The 23,369-nt window shown below is 44.1% G+C and overlaps 1 protein-coding gene across 3 annotated transcripts in view; it reads left to right on the top strand.

Moving 5' to 3' along the window:
* Nucleotides 1-23,369, top strand: part of PAQR5 (progestin and adipoQ receptor family member 5) — a 790,069-nt gene that overhangs the window by 652,648 nt on the left and 114,052 nt on the right. For all 3 annotated transcript variants that reach the window (XM_069624226.1, XM_069624225.1, XM_069624227.1), the window contains one exon: nucleotides 22,711-22,807. In XM_069624226.1, coding sequence (XP_069480327.1) covers nucleotides 22,711-22,807 — 97 coding nt within the window. The remainder of the gene's footprint in view (nucleotides 1-22,710; nucleotides 22,808-23,369) is intronic.

The following is a 23,369-nucleotide window of genomic DNA, read 5'->3' as shown; positions in this document are numbered from 1 at the left end:
GTTTACACAAGGTTCATGTAGTCATGTCTGTCAGGGAGATGCTTGGTAGTGGGTAAGGTTGACGGTTGTGCCTGTTGTTTGTGTGAGCCTCATTAGCTTATTGTTCTGTCCTGATTGGGTTGTTGCTCGTGGTCGGTTCCACCTAGCATTGTCTCTTGTTCTTATGGGTGTTCCTCCTCTCTGTCGGTTCTAGGTGTTATCTGTACAGTCATGGGTTCTGTCAACTGATTCTCTTTGCATTTTCGGTTTTATTGTTTCAGTTGTTTCCGTCTGGTTCTGAGGTGTTGAAGAGCCAGATTTTTAGACGTTTTCTGAATTTTAGGTGGTCTTTGGTGTTTCTTATTACTTTCGGGAGGGTGCTCCAGGTTTTTGCCGCCAGGTGGGAGAAAGAGGAGCCACCAAGTTTTTTCCTGGATTACATTGCTTGATCTAAGGAATCTCGTTGGCTTGTAGATGGTTATTTTCTTTTGTAGGAATTGTGCTGCTTGGATGCTGATTGCCCTGTGTGTTATGCACATTGTTTTGAATGTGATACGTTGTTTGATTGGAAGCCAATGTAGCATTTTTAGTGCTGGTGTAATGTGATCTCTTGTAAACAGTTTGAGGAGGAGTCTAGCCGCTGCACGAGACAGAGCAATGAGTGAGACGAATGGGTGAAGACTGAAGTAGTGCTTAAGGTGACCCAGTAAGGGGCTGAAAACAAGTCAATAGCCAGAAGCCAAACTGCCTAGAACAGAATGCAGGATTACTTGATTCAGTTTACATTCCCCGCCACCCAATGTAAAAGCAGGTAAGAGACATCTTTGCTAAAAACATGTTGAAACTGAGGACCTACCTTGATAGCGCACGGGAGGTGGGACTGCACGTGGAGGTGAGACTAAGTGTGCAGAGGGATGCTCGTGCAAGGAACCCTTTATCTAAAACATTTACAGTGACATAGTTCTTTTATCAAAGATTTTTCTGTATCCGATGTACCCAACCAGTTGTGAAGGAGGAAGAGTAAGGACTAAGAGTACCAGAATGTGCATCAAGGTAGCGTTTCTGTGCTTCTCGCACAAAATACCATAGATGGGTCACAAGTTAGGTAAGGTCACTGGGTCATCCAAAGATTTTTCTTTTTTTAGTAGAGGCGCGATAGTCACCTGTTTGAGTTTTCCATGAATGACACCCAGATCTAAAAATGTATTAATGATATTGATGATGAGGGGCAATAGAGGAGATGTCCAGCTTCACTGCACAAGAATTACAAATGTCGAAATTGGGGACTGCTACTTTAAATGACATTAAAGTTTTAATTACTGAATTGGCAGACAATAGGTTAACTCCAGCAAGGTGGGTAGTTAAGGGCATGAGATGTTTGTGAGTGAGTTAGTAAGGGTCATGAAGCGGTTCTTTGTCTTAGTTCTGCAATATTTGTCTGCAAAGGGAATCAAGATGGCCTTGTAGAGATTTTAGGAGAGACCTGGGGATGTTGGTGCTCGTTGGGATTGTGTTTTTTGGAGGTGCCGTAGGATCATTTATCCTTCTTTAGAAATATGCAAATTTGGTTCTGTCCAATTCCTTTTTATAACCTCTGAACGCATGGCATCTAGGATACACTGCAAAGGAGTTTGTTTTTTTGCCAGAGTCTTTCCATGCTCTGTCAGATTGTTTTTCATTGCACAGTTTATTTGATGATGTTTGATTTTGTTTCCATATGGTGACAGGAGCTACCCATACCTAGGCCTTGATAACATTTTCTAGAGAGTCTAAAAGACTGTGCAGCTAACTTTCTGCTGCACATAACCGTAATCAACAGTGTAAAGCTTTTGCGCTGCTGATTCCCATCATAGCTCATTTCCTTCCATTTGTTTTATGGAGAGATGGGGCATGACGCAACTGACATTTCTTCCACCTCCCTGCCACTCTACCATACAAATGTTCCAGCATTTTTTCATGCCGGCGGAAATGCTGGGGATCCCTGTGTGGTCTGCCTGCTTTATGCGCCATCAAAAAGCAGGCAAACCCAATAGGGATTACTTGTTAAGGCTTTATGCATGCATATATCGCAGTGTGATGAATCAGTGATTTCCCCAGAAAACCTGGCCTGCGACCCTTCTCGTGTGACCAGGTAAAGGCAGACACTTTCTGATCCTGACCCTGGGGGTAGTGTTTTGTGGGAGGATCACATACGGAGGAACAGGTCGGGGGGGAATAGGAAAACCCCTTGTTCAACTTCTGCCCGTGACCCCAACCTTCTAATGGCTTATTGCAAAACAGAAGACATTGGAAAAACGAATTTTTTCATTAAGGACTTTAAGTCCCATAATCCCGAAGTACTGGGACGAGGAAGAGGGTTGACGAGGAGCAGAACTGCAAAGTGCAGCTTATTAATGGGAATGACCCATACCTGAGGGAGACTGAGAGGCTTAAAAGGCCCCCTCAGGTAAAGGCCATTAGAAAGCAGGGAGAGCATTGTAAGCAGCCGAAGCAAAAACTGGAGGTGGGATAAGACGCCAGGACCACTGTTGAGCAACGAACAGTAGCCGGTCCTGAGAGGGTCTTTGCCTCCAGAACCATTCATTTCAGAGGTCGCGCAGCTGGAAGTGTGAGAGAGGGAAGCTTGCCTTCTGAAGACCTGTTTTGCAGAGGCTGCACGGCAAAAAGTGAAAGTATGGAAACTTTTCTTCACCACAAGGCTGTCTCTGGTGGCCAGCGAGCATCAGAGAGCATCTGGAGCAAACAAAGCTCTGTGTACAAGTGGCGCGGGCGATAGCAGACCGAAACCAGCAGATTGCCGGGTTGCAAGGAGCCGCTGAAGTGAAGTAACTGTGAGCTGTGAGGGAATGGGAGGTGCATGTCCTATCCAGTGAGTTCACCAGCTGATAGACACCCCGGAACGCTCCAAGACCGCTCTCATACTCGATACAGGTTTAAAACCAGAGAAAACATTATTTGGCTAAACAAAATGACTGTGTCGTTAAGCATGCAAGTCTATTTAGAACCCAGCAACAAGATGGGGAAATACTCCTAAAACATAATGCAGGCCACCGTTACCCAAGCAAAAAGAAAACAAAAGCAAGGCAATTTAAAACCAACAGATATTGCCAAAGTCAGAAGGGTTCTAAAGAAAGTTCCAAAGGTTGTAAAGATTATATTTGAAGATGTACATAACAAAAGCTGGTGTAAACCCACATTGCCAAAGCCAAGGAAAAGGCAGAATAAAACCATATCCTTGTCAGTGTTTGGTTAATAACGCAGCAGGGAAACAAAAGTCGCATGAAGGCTGCCCTTCTGGGAAATGTTGTTCTGAAGGAGAGGAGCATAACTTGCAGAGGTTTTGGAAAGTACAAAAGAGTACCATTATGAATCTTGCCTTCCCTGAAGAATTCTTTAAAGCCAGATGTAAATGCTGCAAAGCTGTTGTAAGCTGATCTTAACCACAGAGGCACTTGTTGTTTGTGAATTACTGTTCGGGCAGGAGAGTATAGCCGAACAGCGAACTTTGAAGTAGAAGGCCTGGCATGGAAGTAAACCAGGTAGAAGTGCTGTGAAGTTGTGTTAACAAATTATCCTGACAAACTTACATTGCTGAAGCAGGAACTGTATAAAACTACTGCAGAAGTATTAGGTTCTTCAGGGTTCGAAATTGAAGGGAGCTGGGGGGTTATTTAGTGCCTGCTTGTGGCCTAAAAGACCCTGTTAGCTTGACTCAAACAGCTACCACGAGCTACTTTTGGCTCTCCAGGCCAACTGATGCCAAGCACACCTATATGAATATTACTCTGTGCATTTGGGACAATCTAAAAATATACATTAGGCGCAGGTAGTATAGCACAGTGGCAACGCACTAATCTTGGAAGCAAGACGACGCAGAGCAACAGGTTTGAAACCCGGGTCCACACTTAGAAACCTCTTTGGTATTAATGGTGTTATAAATAAACAATTATACATACATTATACATATACACATCCACACAACATTTAAAGCATAAGGGGTCATAAATTATGGACAAAATGATAGGTTTGCATCTTAGATTTGCATAACGCTACGTACTAGCTCCTCCTTTCTCAGGGGAAGCTCCTGGTCACTGGTTAATGCTGGATACCCATGAGCTGCTTTTAGCTTCTGCTTATCCAATCTTTATTTCGATCCCTGGTTCTTGCAAAAGCAACCTGACAAAGACAATTTATGTTACTACTGATTAACTAAGGAGATATTCTTTGTTTATGTGAAGATTACTTTGAATCTATCTATTACAAGAGGATAGGAAATAACCTTTTGTTGAACCACTTGAGTATTGGAACTCTTTCTTGTCAAGTTGGAGTCACAAAGAACTGTGTTAGAACTGTGTTACAAACCAGGATTTTCCTATTCCTTTTTGGAACCGTGGAACAGAATCCTGCTTGAATATGGGGGAGGGGAATTCACACAGATTATAAGGAGATACTGTTGTCCTATTGGGAATTTAACTGTGAATGTAACTGTTCTAATTGTGTTACCTTTTGAACCACAATGCATTACCTTATTGAGTTACTGTATGTATGAGTGTGAGTTACAGAGTACCTTTGTTAGAGTTTTTCCTTTAGTTTATTTTAGGCAGGGAAATCCTCGTTGGGATAGGGATACTGAGGTGTTTATCCAACCTTTTGAGTTATTAAAATGGAATCTTTTAAAAAATTATCACAAAGTTTTCTGCCTCACATTTCTGACCCTTCACAGCCAGATAGCGTTTATTTAATTGTCAAGGTGGTGTGCAAAAGTGCAGGGAAACAGGTGGTGTACAGCGTTGAACGCCACCTTTTGTCCTGTACTTTTACACACTGCCATGCAAATGACCATGATTTGGGGTCAGAGAGCCGTTTACGTAGCACTGCTAACGTAACAGCTCCCTGACGCCAAATGACAAGCTCATTTAAAATTAACTTAGGCTTTGTGTTTTTTTTTTTTTTTTTGGTAACGCCTAGGTCAATGAATCTGGTCAAATGTTAATGACATTCCTCAAAAGCAGAAGAGGACCCATTGGACACTCTGAGTGACTGATTTGATCTGACCTGTTGAACACAACCAAAATATGGTCAGCCCATGTTGGAGGGGTGATATCAGAGATATTAATAACAATATTTAAGTAAACATTCTAGAATGTGACTATGGATCTGAATTAGGAGTAGACAATACAGTCAGTCTTGCTCTGCAATCAAGCCTTGCAATGGTATTTTCTTGGGATTGTCAACCCACTTAAAGAAATTGCATGGAGTGATGCAAGAGTGGTTAGATATTGACATATATAGGTTCAGATCCATTCAGTCAGTTAGTAGAGGGCTAAAGAAGTTGGGCCAGTGGCACTTCATAACTATATTATCAAACGAGTTGTAGTGGACTGCGATCTCCTTGCACAAGTGGCTTCTCGTAAATCAATGCCACTCCTTCACCTTTACCTTAATTTTGTTTTTTAAGCAAGATCTTGTAAACCGAGGGCAGAACATATATTAAAGAAGACTCATTTCTCTAAGAGAACCACGTTTTCATTATGGCCAGCATGTGAAGGGCATGGTAATTTAAGGAACCATGAATGAGTTTTGTTTTATTGACAGCCGCACAAGCATAAAGTAGATTCCCTGTTAAAGTGATGTCTGGTAACTTTGCAGTCAATTTGATAGACATGTAGAGGAATCAAATGATGGAATGGTAGTGTGTGTTTCATAGGGCTTTCGTTCATCCAAACGGCCATAGGTCCATGTACATGCGTTGACCAGGGTGTGAAGACCTGGATGAGATTTCTGAGAACTTTGATTGATCTCAGACCGCTTTGACAGTATTGTATGTGATGGTAGAGGTTGTGTAGGAAACGTGTATGTACGGAACAAAAGAACAATAGGGTTGCTCGGGCGCATGAGCTTTGTGGATGGCAAATCTGTAGCTCCGTTTAGCCATAGGTATGTTTTTTTGAGGAGCCAAGAAGAGTGCAAGCCATCTCCGACAGTACACTGAATAAGGAAGAAAAATGGTGGCTAGAGTAGGGTTTGTTTATAATGCAGCATTCTTGAGCTTCTTCAATATGCAATTGAAGACCACATTACGCTGTTCTCCCTGAATAGCGATCTTTTCTTTTTGGCATATGTTGATGGTGAATACAGACTGTGTAGTACATAACCTCCAAGCATTCCAGTGATGGTGATGGAATATAGTATAAAAGAGATGCAAAAGGTTCATGCTATGGTGTTGTGCATAAAAAAGATATGGTCGGTTGAATGGTCGGGTTTCTTGCATTTAAGTATCAGACAAAGAAAAATGTTTGTTTGTTTCTTTCTTTATTTATACCGCCTGCCGAACCCTGAGGTAACTCGGCGCCAGAGACTTAAAGCAGGTTACAACAAATTATAGGCATACATGATAATAACAATACGTGCAAGTGACCGGGTTACAAAGTGGTCAGAGGGCAGACAACAGAAAAATGCAATGTTGAGGCAATGGTTTATAAGTGAGACAGTGGAGAAGTTCTTGTTGGCGAGCCAGGACTTAGTTTTGGCTCTGACGGTCCAGAAGGATGGTTCTGCTCTAATGTTCACAGGTATAGCGTTCCATTGTTTGGCGGCTAGGACCGGAAGCTAGAACCGCCTGCTTTTTTTAGGGTGAATTTGGGGATGGCTAGGCAGTGAGAATACAAAGTTCTGGTTGGTCTGGCTGATATGTGTTTGTTAAACCTATCTGCCAGACACTCGGGGGCGTCGTTAGAGAGGCATTTGTGGACGATGACGGGAGATCTAAGGGCGATTCTGTCTCGTACTGGGAGCCAATGGGCATCTTGTCTAAAGCTGGAGATGTGAGAGTGCCGCTGGATACTCAGAGCCGCTCTGAGGACATTATTCTGCAGCACCTGCAGTTTGTTCAGGTTGCGCTCTGAAGTGCCAAGGAAGAGTGTATTGCAGTAGTCGATTTTTGAGAGCACTAGCGCTATGGCTAGGGTAATGCAGCTAGACGGCGAAAGGAAAGCTTTACCGGCATTGATGAGCTTATTTGTGTAAGCCGTGGAGGAGGCTGTGGCGTTTACCTGTTTTTTGAGCAAGGGTGTGGAATCCAGGTAAACCCCTAGGGTTTTGATTTCTTTGGCCGCTGTGATTAGGTTACCATCTATGTTGATAGAAGCGTAACAGGGGTCCAGTTTGTTTAGCCGTGGTTGGGAGCCGACGAGAAGAAGCTCAGTTTTCTTGTCGTTAAGCCATAAGCCGTGTTCTGCCATCCAGGCTTGGATCTCTAGGTAGAGATTGTTAATCCGTATGGAGTCCTCTTCATAGCAACCAGAGAGGGTGATGAGAACCTGGGTGTCATCGGCATAGTTTGTGTGTGTGACACCCAGATTATCTAGGCGGTCGAACAATAGCTTTGTGAAGATATTGTATAAGGTTGGCGAAACGCACAAACCTTGGGGGACGCCAGGCTAGGAAGGGTTGGACCTAGGCGATCACCTGACTGGAGAATGCATCTGAAGCCGTCAGATGTTCCATAAGGCTCTGGTGGTCAACGAGGTCAAAGGCTGCTGAGAGGTCGAGCAACATGAGAATGGCTAGATTGCCCTTGTCCTTCGCCTCATCCATCTGAATTTTTAAGTCCAGAAGGGCTGTCTCTGTTCTGTGCCTTGGCCTGAAGCCAGATTGCCTGAGGCCCAAGAGGTTGTTCTCTTCCAGATGCTTCTGGATTTCCAAGTAGGCCACTCTGTCTAAGATCTTTAGGATGTAGGGGACAGTGGTGATTGGCCTATAATTAGTGGGGTTGTTAGGGTTTCCTTTTTTTTTTTTTAGGAGGGTCAAGACCCACGCCTCCTTGAGGCTGCTAGGTACTGAGCTTGTTTTGAAGAGGAGTTGATTAGGGCTGTTATGAAGGGGGCCAGATTGTTGGCGCCTTCCTGAATGGTGGAGGCTGGGCAGGAATCCCCTTGGCATCTGGAAGGCTTGAGGCCTTTGATGATGCTTTACACTTCTTTTGTTGAGACAGAGGCGAAAGAAAAGGGCGGGCAAGTTGGGGTTTTAGAGTGGATGGTGGTGGAGAGTTTGCTTTTTTGGCTAGGCTGTTCTTTTTCTGTTTGATTTTCGATTGTAGCATGGCAATTTTGTCTGTCAGAGCTTTTTTGGATTCTCTCGCACCAGTCTGCATCTTTCACGCAGGTTTGTGTGGGTGTGGAAGGGGACTCAAGTTCCCTGAGGATAATGAAGAGCTCTTTTGTTCTTGATTTGGCATTGTCAATTCTGTTGTCATAGGTCTCTTTTTTTTGCCCATGAGGATAGCTGTTTTGTAAGTGGTGGCTACTACCGTTAATAGTGTTTTGTTAGCCGGTTTAAGTGTTTTTTTCCAGGCGGATTCCGTCGTCCCTTTGGCATTCCGAAGGATTTTAAGCTCGGGAGTGAACCATTTGTTCAGGTGGGCTGCCGGGTTGGCTTCGGTAAGTTTGATGGGAGTGATGATATCTACTGCTGATTCAAGTGTTTTGTTATAGAGGTCAGCAAGTTTATCCACACCTAGGTTAGTGTAGTTTTCTGGGGTAAGGATATTGTGGATTAGAAGGCGAAGGCTTTGCAAAGTGATGTTACGGTTATTCCTAGAGAGGGTTTGCGGCATGGTGTTCGGCTTCACCTTCCCTTGGATGGAGAAGGAGATGATGTGGTGGTCCGACCAAGCAATTGGTTCATTTTTAAGGATGGTGGTGTTGCAGTTGTGGTCCGCCAACCAATCCAAGGTTCTGCCTTTATGTGTTGGGGCTGTGACCCTGTGCTTGAACCCTAGTTGGGAGATATTATTTTCCAAGGATAGCGCATTAGCGTAATTGGGATCGCCGAGGACTAAGTTAAAATCCCCGAGTAGGATGATTTGTGATCCGGTTTTGGTATTGTTAGTAAGGAGGTCGGATATCTCTGAGATGAGGAGGTGAGGCCTTGTGGTCTATAAATGAGGTGCATAAGGATAGTTTGTGCTGCAGAGAGTTGGAACTTGACTGACAGAAGTTCAGCGGACCGAAAGCTGGACAGTGGGGTTGCTCTAAGGCCAAGGGATGTTTTGGTGATAAAGGCTACTCCGCCTCCTTTACCTGAATCCCGGTCGTTCCTTAATATTGAGTAGCTCTCTGGGATGGCAAGGGACAGAGCTGGGCCTGCTGCCTGATGCAGCCAGGTTTCAGTAATCGCCAGAAAGTGAAGGTTGTTAGCGGAGATAAGGTCTGCAATGTCGAGCGTGTGGGCGACCAGTGACCGAGCATTGATGAGAGCACCTCTGATCAGAGGGTGTTCAACTATGCTGATGGGAGTTTTTAGGGTATTGTCCAGGATGTGCTTAGTGGTGGCTTGTGGTTGGTTAGGACAAGCGTGATGGGGTGTTTTTTGTTGGATGTCCTGAAGGGTGGGAGCCAGGAGCCAAGTCTCAGGTTTCTTTCCTTCACTAGGCATGGGTTCCAAGGAGTGGCTGGTGCAGCAAATCGGCAAATCCATTCTAATGGGCTGAGTGGCTGGCTGAGCATGAGTGCCTGATTAGGGTCTTCATGGGCCATAGTCCTGGTGAGTATGAGGGTTGGATGAAATAGCGGTGGTGGGAAGTAGGAAAATGAGTCTGAGTTTAGTAGAAATAGTATAGTAGCTACAGTTGGTGTGGATCTGCAAGCGGTTGCCATGTACTCAATAAGAGTTTGTTAGGAGGCAGTGCCTTTAAATACAGGGGTCTAGGGTATGGTAGGAAGGGAGCAAATAAAGATCAGTGGACACATTCATTAGTGGTGCAGTCTGCTACACAAATTCAATGCAATTAAAAACAGATGGCTCGTTCATTAGGGAGGAATAGGCTAATTCCAATCAATACATTGCAGTGCAGTAGGCTTGTCTGAACAGAAGGCACATTTAGAAGTGAGCAATAGGCTAGTCCTAATCCGTACATTACGGCGTGATAGGCACATTAGCTAGGGGGGGTACAGTCAGCTATTAGCAGGTAGTATTCCTCCTCTCATTACTCAAGCAAACAGGTGTAGCAATAGTACAACTATTGATTGTACTCCCATATTTTGCAGCTCTGGCTGGGTCCTATGGTGTTTGAGTATAGTTCTGCGGGTAGCAGGTACTTTCCAAAGGATGGAGCAGATCGAGGGTCGCCGATGCAGGGGTAGCGGTAAGTGAGTGCCCCCGGTGTGAACAGGGGCAAACAGGGCTTAGGCCTTATAGTGGCCTTGGACATGGCCGCCGGCTCTTCCACCTGCCGGCGGATGTTTGGGTTTAAATGAAACGAAGAACGCGTTGCCTAGCAACGCCAATGAAGCTGAGCCTCGTTCTCAGCCCGCATCGCGCCTGCCATTTTGGATGCAAATTAAGTCGGAGCATGCGGTTCAGCGCTAGTTTTGGCCTCGCTGGGGTGAATACAAAGCAGGTAGCGGTGCAGGCTGTAGCCCGGCCAGGGCTAGGGGCTAATCCTCACCGGAGGACTTGGATTCAGCACGAAGGTCGATTAGATGTGGAATACGCTGCAGATGATCAGCTGGGCACTGGGCAGTTGTGGGGGCTCCTGCCCTCTCCACGCAGGATGCCTCGGCGCTGTGTGTGGGGCAAACGGGGCTTAGGCCTTATAGTGGCCTTGGACGTGGCCGCCGTCAGATGTTTGGGTTTAAATTAAACGAAGAAAGTGTTCCTGGCAACGCCAACGGAGCTGAGCCTCGTTCTCAGCCCGCATCCCGCCCGCCATTTTGGATGCAAATTAAGTATGAGCGTGCGGTTCAGCGCTGGTTTTGGCCTCGTTGAGGTGAATACAAAGCAGGTAGGGGTGCAGGCTGTAGCCCAGCCAGGGCTATGAGCTAATCCTGACTGGAGGACTTGGATTCAGCACAATGGTTGCGTAGATATGGAACACGCTGCAGATGATCAGCTGGGCACTAGGCAGTTGTGGGGGCTCCTGCCCTCTCCACTCAGGATGCCTGGGTGCTGTGTCAGGGGCAAATGGGGCTTAGGCCTTAAAGTGGCCTTGGACGTGGCTGCCTGCTCTTCCGCCCTGCCGGCGGATGTTTGGGTTTAAATGAAAGAAGAATGCGTTGCCTAGCAACGCCAATGAAGCTGAGCCTCGTTCTCACCCCGCATCGCGCCTGCCATTTTGGATGCAAATTAATTCGGAGCGTGTGCTTCAGAGCTGGTTTTGGCCTCACTGGAGTGAATACAAAGCAGCTAAGGGTGCAGGCTGTAGCCCGGCCAGGGTCAACACATTGAATTTTCCTTCCGTGCATAGTCTCCTTTTCAAATGTGTGACAATGTAGGACAAACCGAACCCCTGATACAATAGAATATGGTACAACACTTTCATTTGACATTTTAAAAAGTTATGGGTTAGATAAGTGCCAAGTAGGATAGATATAGGTCTATGAAACAGAAAAGGTGGCCTATCTGGCTCAGGCTCTTCAGTGTCCAGTAAGGGAATACATGAGCAATTGGGGTGTTTTATTATGATAGGGCCACAGAGGCCTTCCTGTCTCTAATTGCCATTCTCTTCATTGGGAGCAAGTACTTAGCTTGTCCTTTGGCTCCTGTTCTACGTGGTAGTAAGGGTATGAACACCTAAAGACCTTGTTTGGCTAACCTAACCTAATGTACAGAATCTCAGAGGTATAGATTGCTCATCATGCTTCTTGATATCAGTTCAGGTTTGTTCTTGCTATGTGTATTGCCCCACTGGACACAGATTACACTCCTAGGTTTCCAGGTGTGAATGCCACTCACTCCTACCAGTAAGTATTACTTTACCTGCTTGAATTAGGCGCCACCTTGATGGCAAAGATCTGTCTCCCTCCCCTGTGCCCCCTTAACATGGTATCAGGGTTTGTTAGGTTAGCTTACCATCAAGTGTTTCTCCCCCTTGCAAGGGTTGTCAGGTTGTGTTAACAGCTCCGGCCCTGGGGATGCTCCCTTGGGCTTGAGTATTCAGCATGCTCTGGGTTTTCCTCTAAGGCTCTTACCAGGGTCTTAGATGTAGCCATTCAATGGCTTGAACCAAATTGGTCTTGTTTTGTTCTGGTGTCCACCATTGTTTGAGATGTAGCCCCCAGAAGGCTTTGAGGTTTCTATCCATAGTGCAGCCTGTTTTCCCCAGGTCCTGGCGCTCTCTGGGATTCTGGTTCTCCCCCTGAGTCAGTCTGTATCTCTCTCTTAGGGTCTGGCCTTCTCCTTGGAGCTTTCCATCATCATCACTTATGCCTTTATTCGACTTTGATTATTCGGCACAAATACACAAACAATGTTAAAAACACTAATAACAAATTGTTTAAAATGTGTGCATCAATATCATTATGCTTAATGGGATCTATGAATCTGTTGCAGAATGCCTAGTCATAAAAAATATAGAGGAGAACCAAGCAAACATAATTTGCTCAAAATCAACCATGGATATTAAATGTACAAGAAGATATAGTCTTGCAACACAAGTACAAAATGCTGTTTACAGTACATACAAACCTTAGAACAGGTACTTTTTGTGAGTTAATAGCACTGGTTCTATATAGCCTAGCGCGATAAACATATTTGGCAACGGAATAAACTGTCTTCATGTCTGTTGTCTGCTTGATTTACAGCAAATGTTCTCTGCATTAAACAGTGGTTCTGAATATTTTACTCTTGATGCCTTATAGCCATTCCAAAGTAGCATAAAATGAGCCACTGTTTTGGCTTCAAAACCATGTACAAGGCAGGTACTATCGCCTACCGCGCCCCAGCAACTAGTAAAAGTGAATACATTAAGGATGTTAAATCTTAGTCACATAAAGCGTACGTGCCAATTGACGATTAATCACATCTATATTTCTCAAAGCCAAGTTCCGCTTTTCGTAGTAGGTATTCCGGGTCTGTTTGCAATGATTTACAGGTCTCCACTAATTTCCTTCGTGATTGGCCCAAAGTCACTCTTTTGACCCTAGCAGCACCTGATAGGCCACAGCATACTTAAGTTCAGGTCATGGAGAACATCCTTCACATGCCCCAGCCATGGCAGCAATCTCCCGCTTCCAAACTCATAGTATGGGACAGCGCTTCCTAGTTTTTTGAAAGGGCAGCAGAGCTCCAGATCCTCACCCACTATAGTGAAGGTCTTAAACTCACCTTGTCCCCCATAGGTCGAAGAACAAGCTCGAGATGAATTGGAGCATTCGAATAATTAGATGGGAGCATAAGTATTTTTTTTAAACTTGATTTTTGGCTTTTCCTCTCAAGGGTTTGGTTCGCCCCTGGAGTCTTTGCCTCTTTCAGGTCTCTAATTCTGCAAGAGATAGGGTGTTCCTCTCAGTATATGCAGAGTATGGTTGCCTAGTCACCGCAGTCCAGTCTGGGAGAATGGAAGCAGGAGTAGAGAGTACTTTATATTGCATAGACCAGGTTCCCAACTGCCTGACTGATTGGGATTGCTGCTGCCTAGTTCAAAATGCGGCAGCATGTTTCCCTTTCTCCCTGATTTGCAGCATGTTTCCCTTTCTCCCTGATATGTTTCATTCTTAATATTTTTTTTTTTATAACTCTGTTTATTGAATTTTAACAACATAACATAGAGAAACGTACATGAATAAGACATGAATCAGCGGTATAGATGTTGAAGGCAATTATCCATAGCAACAGGGCCCGTAGGGCCGAGGACCGTAAGACATCAATAGGACAAGGCAGGCAAACAATGCTAGCAGATTTACCGGTGTACCCCCACCCGCGGGGCTCATTGAGCGTCTAGCCATTTACCCCATATTTTTTCGAATTTGCGGGGACAGCCCCTCGCATTATAGATCCGGCGCTCTAAGGTTGCGCACCTGTCCAACTCATTACTCCAACGGTTCAGGCTCAGTGGTTCGGCAGATCCCCAATTGGCCGCAATAAGTCTTTTGCCTGCCCCCAATGCAATTGCCAAAAACATTTTCTCATATTTGGACAGGTCTACTTCACCCCCAATGCCCAAGAGTATCATCTTGGGGTGCCTAGGGATTGGTGTCGCCAGAGCGGCTGAGATTGTGTTGACACAGCCCACCCAGAAGGCCTGTATCGCCTGACAGTCCCATATCATATGGTAGAAGGTGGCGGGTTCAGTTTTGCATCGGACACATGTCCCGTCTTCTATTCCACCCCATCTGGCCATCGCAGTGCGTGAGTGGTATGAACGATGGAGAATCCTCAACTGTATTAGTCTGAGCTTGGATTCTATTCCAATTTCTCTGGGGGACATTAACGCCTCCACCCAATCTTCAGGTTCCAGGGTGCCCAGATCCCTTTCCCACTTTTGACTTTAGCCCGTCGAGTTGTGTAGCCCCGAATGAGTTAAGGGCCTGATAGAGAGTGGAAGTGACCCTAGAGGAGATGTGCTGTGGAAGGATATTGGTCTCGATGGGAGAGCAGGGAGGTACGACCGTAGTGTCGGGGAATTGAGTGCGGATGGCGTGGGACAGTTGCGCATGCCGAAACCGGTCCATGGGTGCCAGGTCGAATTGTTCGCGCATGGTCTCAAAGCTCAGGAGGCGACCCTCTTGTATCACGTGTGCTAATGTGTGTATTCCTTTTGCCAGCCAGTGACCGAAGGAGCCCATTTTCACTAGCTCCGGGAGGAGCGCATTGTGCCAAATGGGTTGCGACAGTGTTGGCTGTTCTTCCCAGCCGATTAGTTTATGTGCGGCCCGCCCTGCGCGCCGGATGTGGTGGGTCATTTTGGGCAGCACCGGGAGTTGATCGTGGGTGGCGTAGAGGATTTGGAGCGGTGTTAGCGGGGACATGGTCTCCAGCTCTATACGGGTGTGTGGGAGTGTGGGATCCACGTGGATCCAGTCATTCACCACCCCTATCTGTGTGGCCAGGTAATAGGTGCGTATGCAGGGTAAACCGATGCCACCCTCCCACACCGATCTCTGGAGCGTATCAAGGGAAATCCTGGATTGTTTCCCGCCCCATAGCAGTGTGCGCAGGGTCTTGTCAATGAGTGTGAATGTTTCTCGGGGGATGGGGAATGGGGCATTTTGGAGGACATACAATAGTCTTGGAAGGGTCATCATTTTGAATAATGCAGCCCGGCCCATTAGCGATAGGGGAAGAGATTGCCAATGGGGGGTGTCTCTGTTGAACCGCTCTATGACTGGTTGTATATTAAGCCGGGGGAACCCATCAAGCGTCGGGTCGAGCCGTATACCCAGGTATTTGAGTTCCCTGATAGAGACGTGATATGGGCAGATCTCCGGGATTGCCGACTCGCCACCCTGAATCGGGAAGAAGATGGTTTTGGCATCATTAACCTTCAGGCCTGCAAAGTACTGATATTCCCTGAGTATGAGGGAGAGCACCGGGCAGGAGATACTCGGGTTACTGAGGTATAAGAGCAGGTCATCCGCATAGAGCGAAAGGCGGTCTTCTCCCCCTCCCGGCCAGACGAAACCAGTCCAGTTGGTGTTAACTCTAAGCTCAATCGCTAGCGGCTCGATGGCAAGGAGGAAGAGGAGTGGAGACAGCGGGCATCCCTGTCTCGTGCCCCGACCCAGGGGGAATGGTTTGGAGGACCTGCCGTTCACCCTCACCGTGGCCTCCGGGGATGCATATAAAAGTTTTACCCAGGATATAAATGTCTGCCCCGGGTTCATCCTAGCCATGATCTCCCACAAAGCATCCCACCCCACAGAGTCAAAGGCTTTTTCGAAGTCCACCGCCAGGAGGGCGAGTGGGGCTGGTATTTCCTTTGCCCTGGACAGCGCCAATTGGACTCTGCGTAAGTTCATCCGAGTTGATTTATTGGGCATAAAACCACATTAGTCTGGGTGGACGAGGGTCTCCATCACTTGCAGCAGTCTGTTAGCGAGTGTTTTGGCGAGAACCTTCGCTTCGCCATTGATCAAGGATATCGGACGATAGGAGGCGCATTCCTCCGGGGGTTTCCCAGGCTTATGTATGACAACTATGCATGCCTTCCTGAGGTCTGGGGGAAGTGCTCCTAGTTCCTTGCTGCATAGAAACATGCGGTGCATGTGGGCAGGTAGCATGCCACCGAGGCACTTCCACGTTTCAGTTGGGAACCCATTGGGGCCCAGAGGTTTCCCGGGTTGGAGTTGCGCCAGTGCATCTTGTACCTCGGTGTCAGTGATGTCAGCTCATTCTTAATATTTAAAGGGGTTTATTCATAAGGAATGTCGACTCTCTGCTTGCTTCCCTTTTCAATGGGAATTTCAAAATGGTTTTTCCATTGTTGTTTTAGGGTCAAACCAGTGTTATCAAGCCCTACTCTTAATACGGAAGGGGGAGGAATTTCGACTGTAGTGTTCTACCCGAGCGAGGTAGAGGAACTATTAGCGTGTAAGGAAAGTACTAGAGTGTGTTTTCCTTCCCCCTGATTGGTGTTTGGTGTACCTCCTGTCTCCTGGGCTGGTGATTCCATTTAAAGTAATGGAGGGAGTAATGGAAATAGTTGCATCTGGATGTTGTGGGGAGGGGGCTTCTTTTACCACTTGGTAGGGTTTTGTGAAGTCCTATATCAAGTCAGTTGCTGATAAAGGGGCGCTGTGTTTTGAAAGGCTATTGATGGGGGTTAGGTTAAGAGGAATTTCCTTCTTGTCCTATATGGGGGCCCAAACTATTAATCTACTATCTGGTCTACTGATCAGGAGGCATTGAGAAAAGGGGCCGGTGGAGGGGCTGTGGGGGAATTTTCTGCATGTCACATCCACGGATCTCATCACTTAGCGCACAAGTACATCCTTAGAGCCTCCCTACTGCCTAATGAAGGAAGGTTGCCAAATTGGACTTCATCACATATGGCAATATTGCACTGATAGACTATTCATATACATACACACCGCTGTAGCAGAAATGTTCCATAGGGTACCAAAATTATTAAGAGTTGGGTGCAAGGCAGGTAAACAACCCCAGACACATAGCGCCAGATTCTCAAAGCTTTTTGGGGCGCAATCGAATCTCCTCACTTGCGCCCCAAAAAGTGGATGCCCAATTGAGAAAAGGGTATCTGAATGAGCAGCGAGAATGGGGGATTTTCTGCTCATTTTAAAGCCATCCCGAATTCTCAAACGGGTTGTGCTTTAAAATGCGCACAAACGAGGTTCTTTCCCCTGCGCCTGTTAAGAACAGGCACAGGGGGAGGCGCAAATCATGACCGGGTCACTTCTGACTTGTTTTTCAAGTGTGACAGCCACGTGTTAAACCTCGGCTGTCACAGTAGTCTTTCACAGAGACAGGACCCTTCATGGGCAATCTCTGTGAAATGCCCCCCTAGAAACCACATTGTTGCAGGCAGCCTAGCATACATTAGTATTGCGAGCACGTTCCTAATACTAATGTGTGCAAAGGGGTGGTACGGTGCATCTTTGTGCCACTGTCCAGCCCCTCCTGAAATTAGTAGGTCACCTTTTTGCTTTATTTTTTATGAATCTAGCACATCGGGGGTAAATATCCTAAAGGACGGTAATAGTATCTAAAAATAAAAAACAAGCCTAGCCTCTGCACCCATTATTACTGGATAAAACAAGTCAGTATTTAAGGGTTACAATTAAATCCATATACTGACGACAATGGTGAAAACAAATGTATTTATTCATGCAAACTACTACTTTTCCCCTAGATTGTTTTTCTGCTCTCTTGATTTATTTTGACAATATAAAGAGGTATTTTATATTGGATTTTATATATATAATTTCCACGAGGTCCACTATTTCTGGAATGCTTTAAGATTTGATACATTACTACAAACAAGTTACTCAATATTAAATGCTTGTTAGTTCATAGTAATTCTTCCATATTAATGAGTCAGTTAATGATATTAAATCTTTAATTAGTTTTGATAGTGTATATCATTTTAAACAGATGTGGGTATATGATATTAGGCTATTGAACTCTACTAGTCATATATCAGTATATACATTGTCAACAGATAAGAGATTGCTCCTGATGCCTGTTCCCGAAATGCGTAGAGCTCAACAATCTTCATTTGGATGAATAAATAAATGTTTACATCGTTTTCAACACGCTCTTCAGAATATCATTTAATTACAATACTGACTTTTTAATACCTGCGTACTTTCTGCATAAGGATTGTTGTTTTTTTTTATAGTTTTTAATGTAAGCCTTAAATAGGGACTGGGTGTATCCATTGATAAGATGTGTTGGGGCTAAGGGTATCTTTAATTTTTAGATGCTATTACCGCCTTTTAATATTGCCCCTTTAATAATGCACTGTCAGCAGTACTCAAATACTGCCAGCAATATTAATTACATTCTTTCAAGTGGGGTATTTTACTATAAACTGATGATGCTGTTTTAATTTCCAAGACCCCCATGGGCCTACAGAAACAATTGACTGCTTTTTCAATTTACTGCCAGGATAAAGACTTAAAAATTAACATGTTTAACTCTAAACCATGATCTTTACCCCTAAGAACTATCATATGGGCAAATCCTTTTCATTCTATATGGGTAGCCTTAATTCGGAACAGGTGGAGGGTTTTGTCCATCTGGGGCTATTGATTCACTAAAATTGCAGTTGGAATAGCCAGGTAGAGAAGTTTTAATACCGTGTCCAGGTGGGGATTGGCGGTGATTCACTTCAACAATCCGTACGGAGGGAGAAGTATTTCCCCCGCTATGGACATTTATAGAATGCTGGCTGTGCCTGCTACATTATTTGGAGCGGAATTGTGGGGGTATTCAAATACCTGCAGCTTGGTTTGGGAGGAAAATAAATTACTAAAGCGGCTCCTCCTTAACCTTCCCAAAAGTGCTCAGAATTTACCAATGAAACTTGAGTTGGACTGGTATGGGATGGAGTAACTGATAAAGCTGAGACCCTTACTATACTGGTTGAAAATATGGCATAGTAGTGAACTTAGAGTACATCGGGAGGGAATGGTTCAACAGGTCTTCCATGGTTACAATTTATCAAAAAATATGGCCATATTGCTGGACCTTCCTCAACTGTGGAATTAACCCTCTTCGGTTGGGACATAATTTCAAACCTGTTTTAAGGGCGGCATATCATACATGGTTTTTAAATGATATGCAAACAATCGTCGGGGAAAGGGGTGGTGCTAGAATTTCTAGAGTTGAAACGTGTTTTTGTATAGGAATCCTATCTAGATATCCCTTGCAAAAGGATCGAGAAGACTTTGATTATATAGTTTAGATTAAGAATTCTTCTGGTTCATTATTTTGTTGCACGATGGAATAAAGATTCTCTAGATAAATGTCAATTTTGTACCATCTTGGTGGAAGATGTTTTGCATTTTATTTGTATTTGCCCTTTATATATCTTCATAAGGAGACAATATTTAAGACTGTTATTTGTTTAGTGGCGACCGAGGACTTTTGTGGCCTATAGGCTGCTGAAAATAGTAGCACCTAATCGATTCTTAGGATCAGTAGGAAATATTTAGCGGATTGTAATTAAAAAAGAAAAGCCAATGGCGCCTGTTGGCCACGTTCTATAATCTGTTTTCGGAGGCATGGCATGATTGACGCATTATGAAAAATAAGACCGAAAATGCCCCTATGGTCAAACAATTTTGTGAGCTGAAACATGGACATGATGATTTCACCTGGACAGTACTTCTAGCTCTAACCCTCAAACATTGGCGAAAAGACTATTTAGAAAAGAACAACAAATGATTTATATGTTACAAAGTGATTCCAGGGGGATGAATGACTCTGTGGAGTGGCACAAAATTAAGCACTAAAGCTCAAGAGATTTCACATCCAAACTATTTCTTTCTTTATATAAGGCCAAGCTCACTACCATTATCTAAGACATGGGGGACATCTTGTGATAACATTTAGAGATGTATTAACCTTTGTCTCCTTTTCAGATGGCACACTACCTAATGACATTTTTATCTAAGAGATAACAGTCTTTGTGCATTGAATTATGCGAACTTTGTAATGGATGTACTAGACAATTTAATGTGGCTTCACACATATATATATATTTTTTTGAGATGTCACAACCTAATAATAATATGACTAAGGACACAAGGTTTATATGCATGTGCATGTATTTTTACACTCCATGTATTTTTACATTCCAGAGCTTAAGATTGACAGGTGGCTCTAATTGCCCTCTAAATTCCCGCAGTGTCCCTCTGGTCCCCTAAATAAATGTAACCTCCATCTCTAGATAAAGTTTGACATCCTACTTGTATACCCAGGCACCATTCTTGGTGTCCAGTAGTTTATAGATAGCCTCTCGGAGTATGCCGGGACAGAAGGCCCTATTGAGACTTTCTCCCACTCTCTGTTTACAGTGCACCTTCTTAGGAGCCATCTGCTTATGTCGCAGAGGCCAGCTACCCTGTAGGTCCCTGCCCTGAGCCTAGTTTTAGGCTTATGTGTGCGCCGCAGTGAAATCATTGAATTGGATACTTTTGCACTTATTTAAAATGCAATGTGTTCTTTAAATTTAAATATATTTTTCTGATGAGAGATCCGTATCTGAGGAGTTTTATGGCAGTCACTTGTTCACCGTTATACGGCTCGAGCACACGTATTTTTGAGTTCTCCTGTGGATCTTTTGCCTATGTTATGTAAAATTTACTATTCTAAAATGGCGGATATGCTTCAGCCACATCAGAACGTTTGGTCAACAGAAAGGGAGGACTAGGTTACCAAGGTAATCCACATATACAGACTGAGAGGCGCGCGCGCACGATGGAGACACGAATCTGGCAAGACTTGCACTTTCACTGATCGTGACAGACACGGCCGCATCTGTGCGAATCCTCTCCAGCCACTTTTCTTTACCAAACAAGCACCTGGCAAGTGCAGCCTCCTGCCTCCTCTTTATGACACATCACGCTGCCTAAATAGTAGATTATATCGATTAGGCGAGCGACGATGAGTAATACTTTCCATTCTATTTACAGAACGCTCAGACTCCGAAAACGAGTCGCTGTGGAAACACTACGAATTTTTGAATAGTGTTATCTAAATTAAAGACAACTTCAGTGTCTATATCCCAGTAAAGGACCTTTATAATATCTTTGTTTATTTTACCTTTCATATTTTATTTTACACTATGTGAGCAACACGGTGCGGGGCGTCATGCTGGTATCCGAATTCTATTAAGATTTGGATTTATTTCCATTTTTTAACAGTTTTGAGAACAGCTCCAGCCTACAGACCTTGCTTAATTACTACAGGGACTGTGTTCTAAAAAGAAGGCCACCTCTACCTCTACTCTGCAATTTAAGAAGGTATTTGCCTGATTCTACCCGGGAGTTCCTTATTTTGACAGCCTTAATAGCCTTAATAGTATTGCCTCGATGGCCCAGTTTATATCTGACTAGGCTCTTGACCATTCTTCCTTTTTAGGGCTGCCCAAGTGACCTCTATTTTTGGCAGGAGTCATTATACAACAACTAGGAATTCTAGGGACCTGCCTCCTCCCCATTGGCAGACCACGGTTCTGCTATTTTGGCTGCACCCAAGTACAGGTGAGAGCTACAGTACACACGCAGCCTTCCGCTTATTGATAATACTTTACCCTATGATAATGCTGTCCACGGTTTTTTGTTCTTTTATAAAGGGCTATAATTAGCTTTTTTTGTATGAGATACACAGCAGGCTCGGCTCACCGGCCAACTACAACTTAATTGACGAAGTTGAGAGCCCCCACTAGCACCAATTAAAGTATATTTTTGGCCTTTTCTGGTCCTTTTGTTTGCATTCATGCAACTACAACAAAGATATCTAGCTATTAAGAGCTGACACTTTGTCTCTTCTTTTATTGATACCCTACAGGTTGCACCCTATCCAGCTTTCTTTTATCGAACTCTTGTTGAGTGTACTAGGATCTTCAGAATTTTTCTTCTCCTGATGAATGTTCAAGAATAGGCTGCTTAAGAACAGAAACATGTTGAGATAATCCACTGGATTGAAACACGGATTAAAAATGTAATTTTTGTATCAGATTAAGAACTAATTAAGAAAATAGTATACAAGGGACTTGTCTTGTGTACTCCTATATCAACTTGTAATGATTATACATTGTATGTAATTGAAGATGTCCTATGTTTTATGCATCTTACTTTGATGTATATGTTGGTTTTTGTAAACCAGTGCATTTAATAACTTTTTAATGAGTATATTTGATTAAAATGGATTGTTTGTTTTTTATGATGGTTTGTAGTTACTGTCAGTAAGTTTGTTGGTGCACTCTGTGGGTTTGAGCTCTGTCTTCTATATATTGAATCGATTGACACTATTCCAGCCCATCTGCCCTTGAGAAGGGACCCTGACAAGTGACTGATTCTGCCACAGTACTACTGGCTTTACAGAATCACTTCCTTGTGTTGCATCTGCCAACATTGTTGAGTTTCTCAGCATCACAGTACAAGATATGTGCTATTCTCACTGGTCATAGTCTACGAACAAGGTCTGTTTTCTCAGTTGATTGTGCTGTCACCGTTCGATGGCTGTGATGTCAGTTTGTGTGTCATATCACAATTCAGTGTCCGTTGTAAAGTCACAGTTCAGTTTTAGTTGCATAGTACTGTCTCTGATGATAATGGATGCATGAGGTTGCCATGTGGTTCTAGTAAATATAAGGCATGGCAATGGAACTGTCCTTAAAATCTCTTCTTGTAGTTAAATCATTCAATGGATGAGAAATATCCTCCAGTAAACTTGAGGTTTTGGGGTTTTGCTGGGAAATGCATTTCATAATTATATTGACATATTATCATTTTAATGACACTGAATTTTGTTTGTTTTCTTTAGGTTTCTTGAAGTTGAACAGGCCAAGCTCTGTAAGGTGATGCGGGTACTGGCATTTGCGTATCCATACCTGTTCGTGAGCATTCCCCTCTTCTACCGGGTATGGGACATTGTACAGGAAAGCACTAAACAAATCTGTTATTACCTAACCAACAATAACTGAGTAACTACACACATAATTAATGTACTATCACAAATGATAGCTGTGCTGTCATAGGTGTGAGTCTTATACTGGGATCATCTGAGCAATAAAACCTTGTTTGTTTTTCTTTTTCTGGTCTGGATCTGCACTAGCAACACCACATCAACAGAGAACCTGAGGACTGAGTCATCAAAAAACATTATTAGTGTATACCATAAAAGCTTTGCATGTTCAATTCACTTAGATACAAATCTAACAAAATGTTATTTGAGTGACAGTATCTACATTTGTATCAAATTGATCTTCGATCTTCAAAAGTCACCTTAAAATATACTGAAGTTCATTGTGGAGTTTAGTAGGCTGTACCCACTGGATCTAGACTTTACACATGAACATTGTTCTTAAAAATATAAGCTATTCAAATTAATTCATGGTCATCAACTTCTTGTCTGCATTATGATCAGAGTCTAGTCCAGTCCTTAGCGAACACAAAATGTTCATTGCTATATGCGACGGGGTC

The sequence above is a fragment of the Ambystoma mexicanum genome, chromosome 11 (genome assembly GCF_040938575.1).
Source record: "Ambystoma mexicanum isolate Mex_15411 chromosome 11, UKY_AmexF1_1, whole genome shotgun sequence".
Taxonomy (NCBI): domain Eukaryota; kingdom Metazoa; phylum Chordata; class Amphibia; order Caudata; family Ambystomatidae; genus Ambystoma; species Ambystoma mexicanum.
This window is presented reverse-complemented; position numbering and strand designations above follow the sequence as displayed.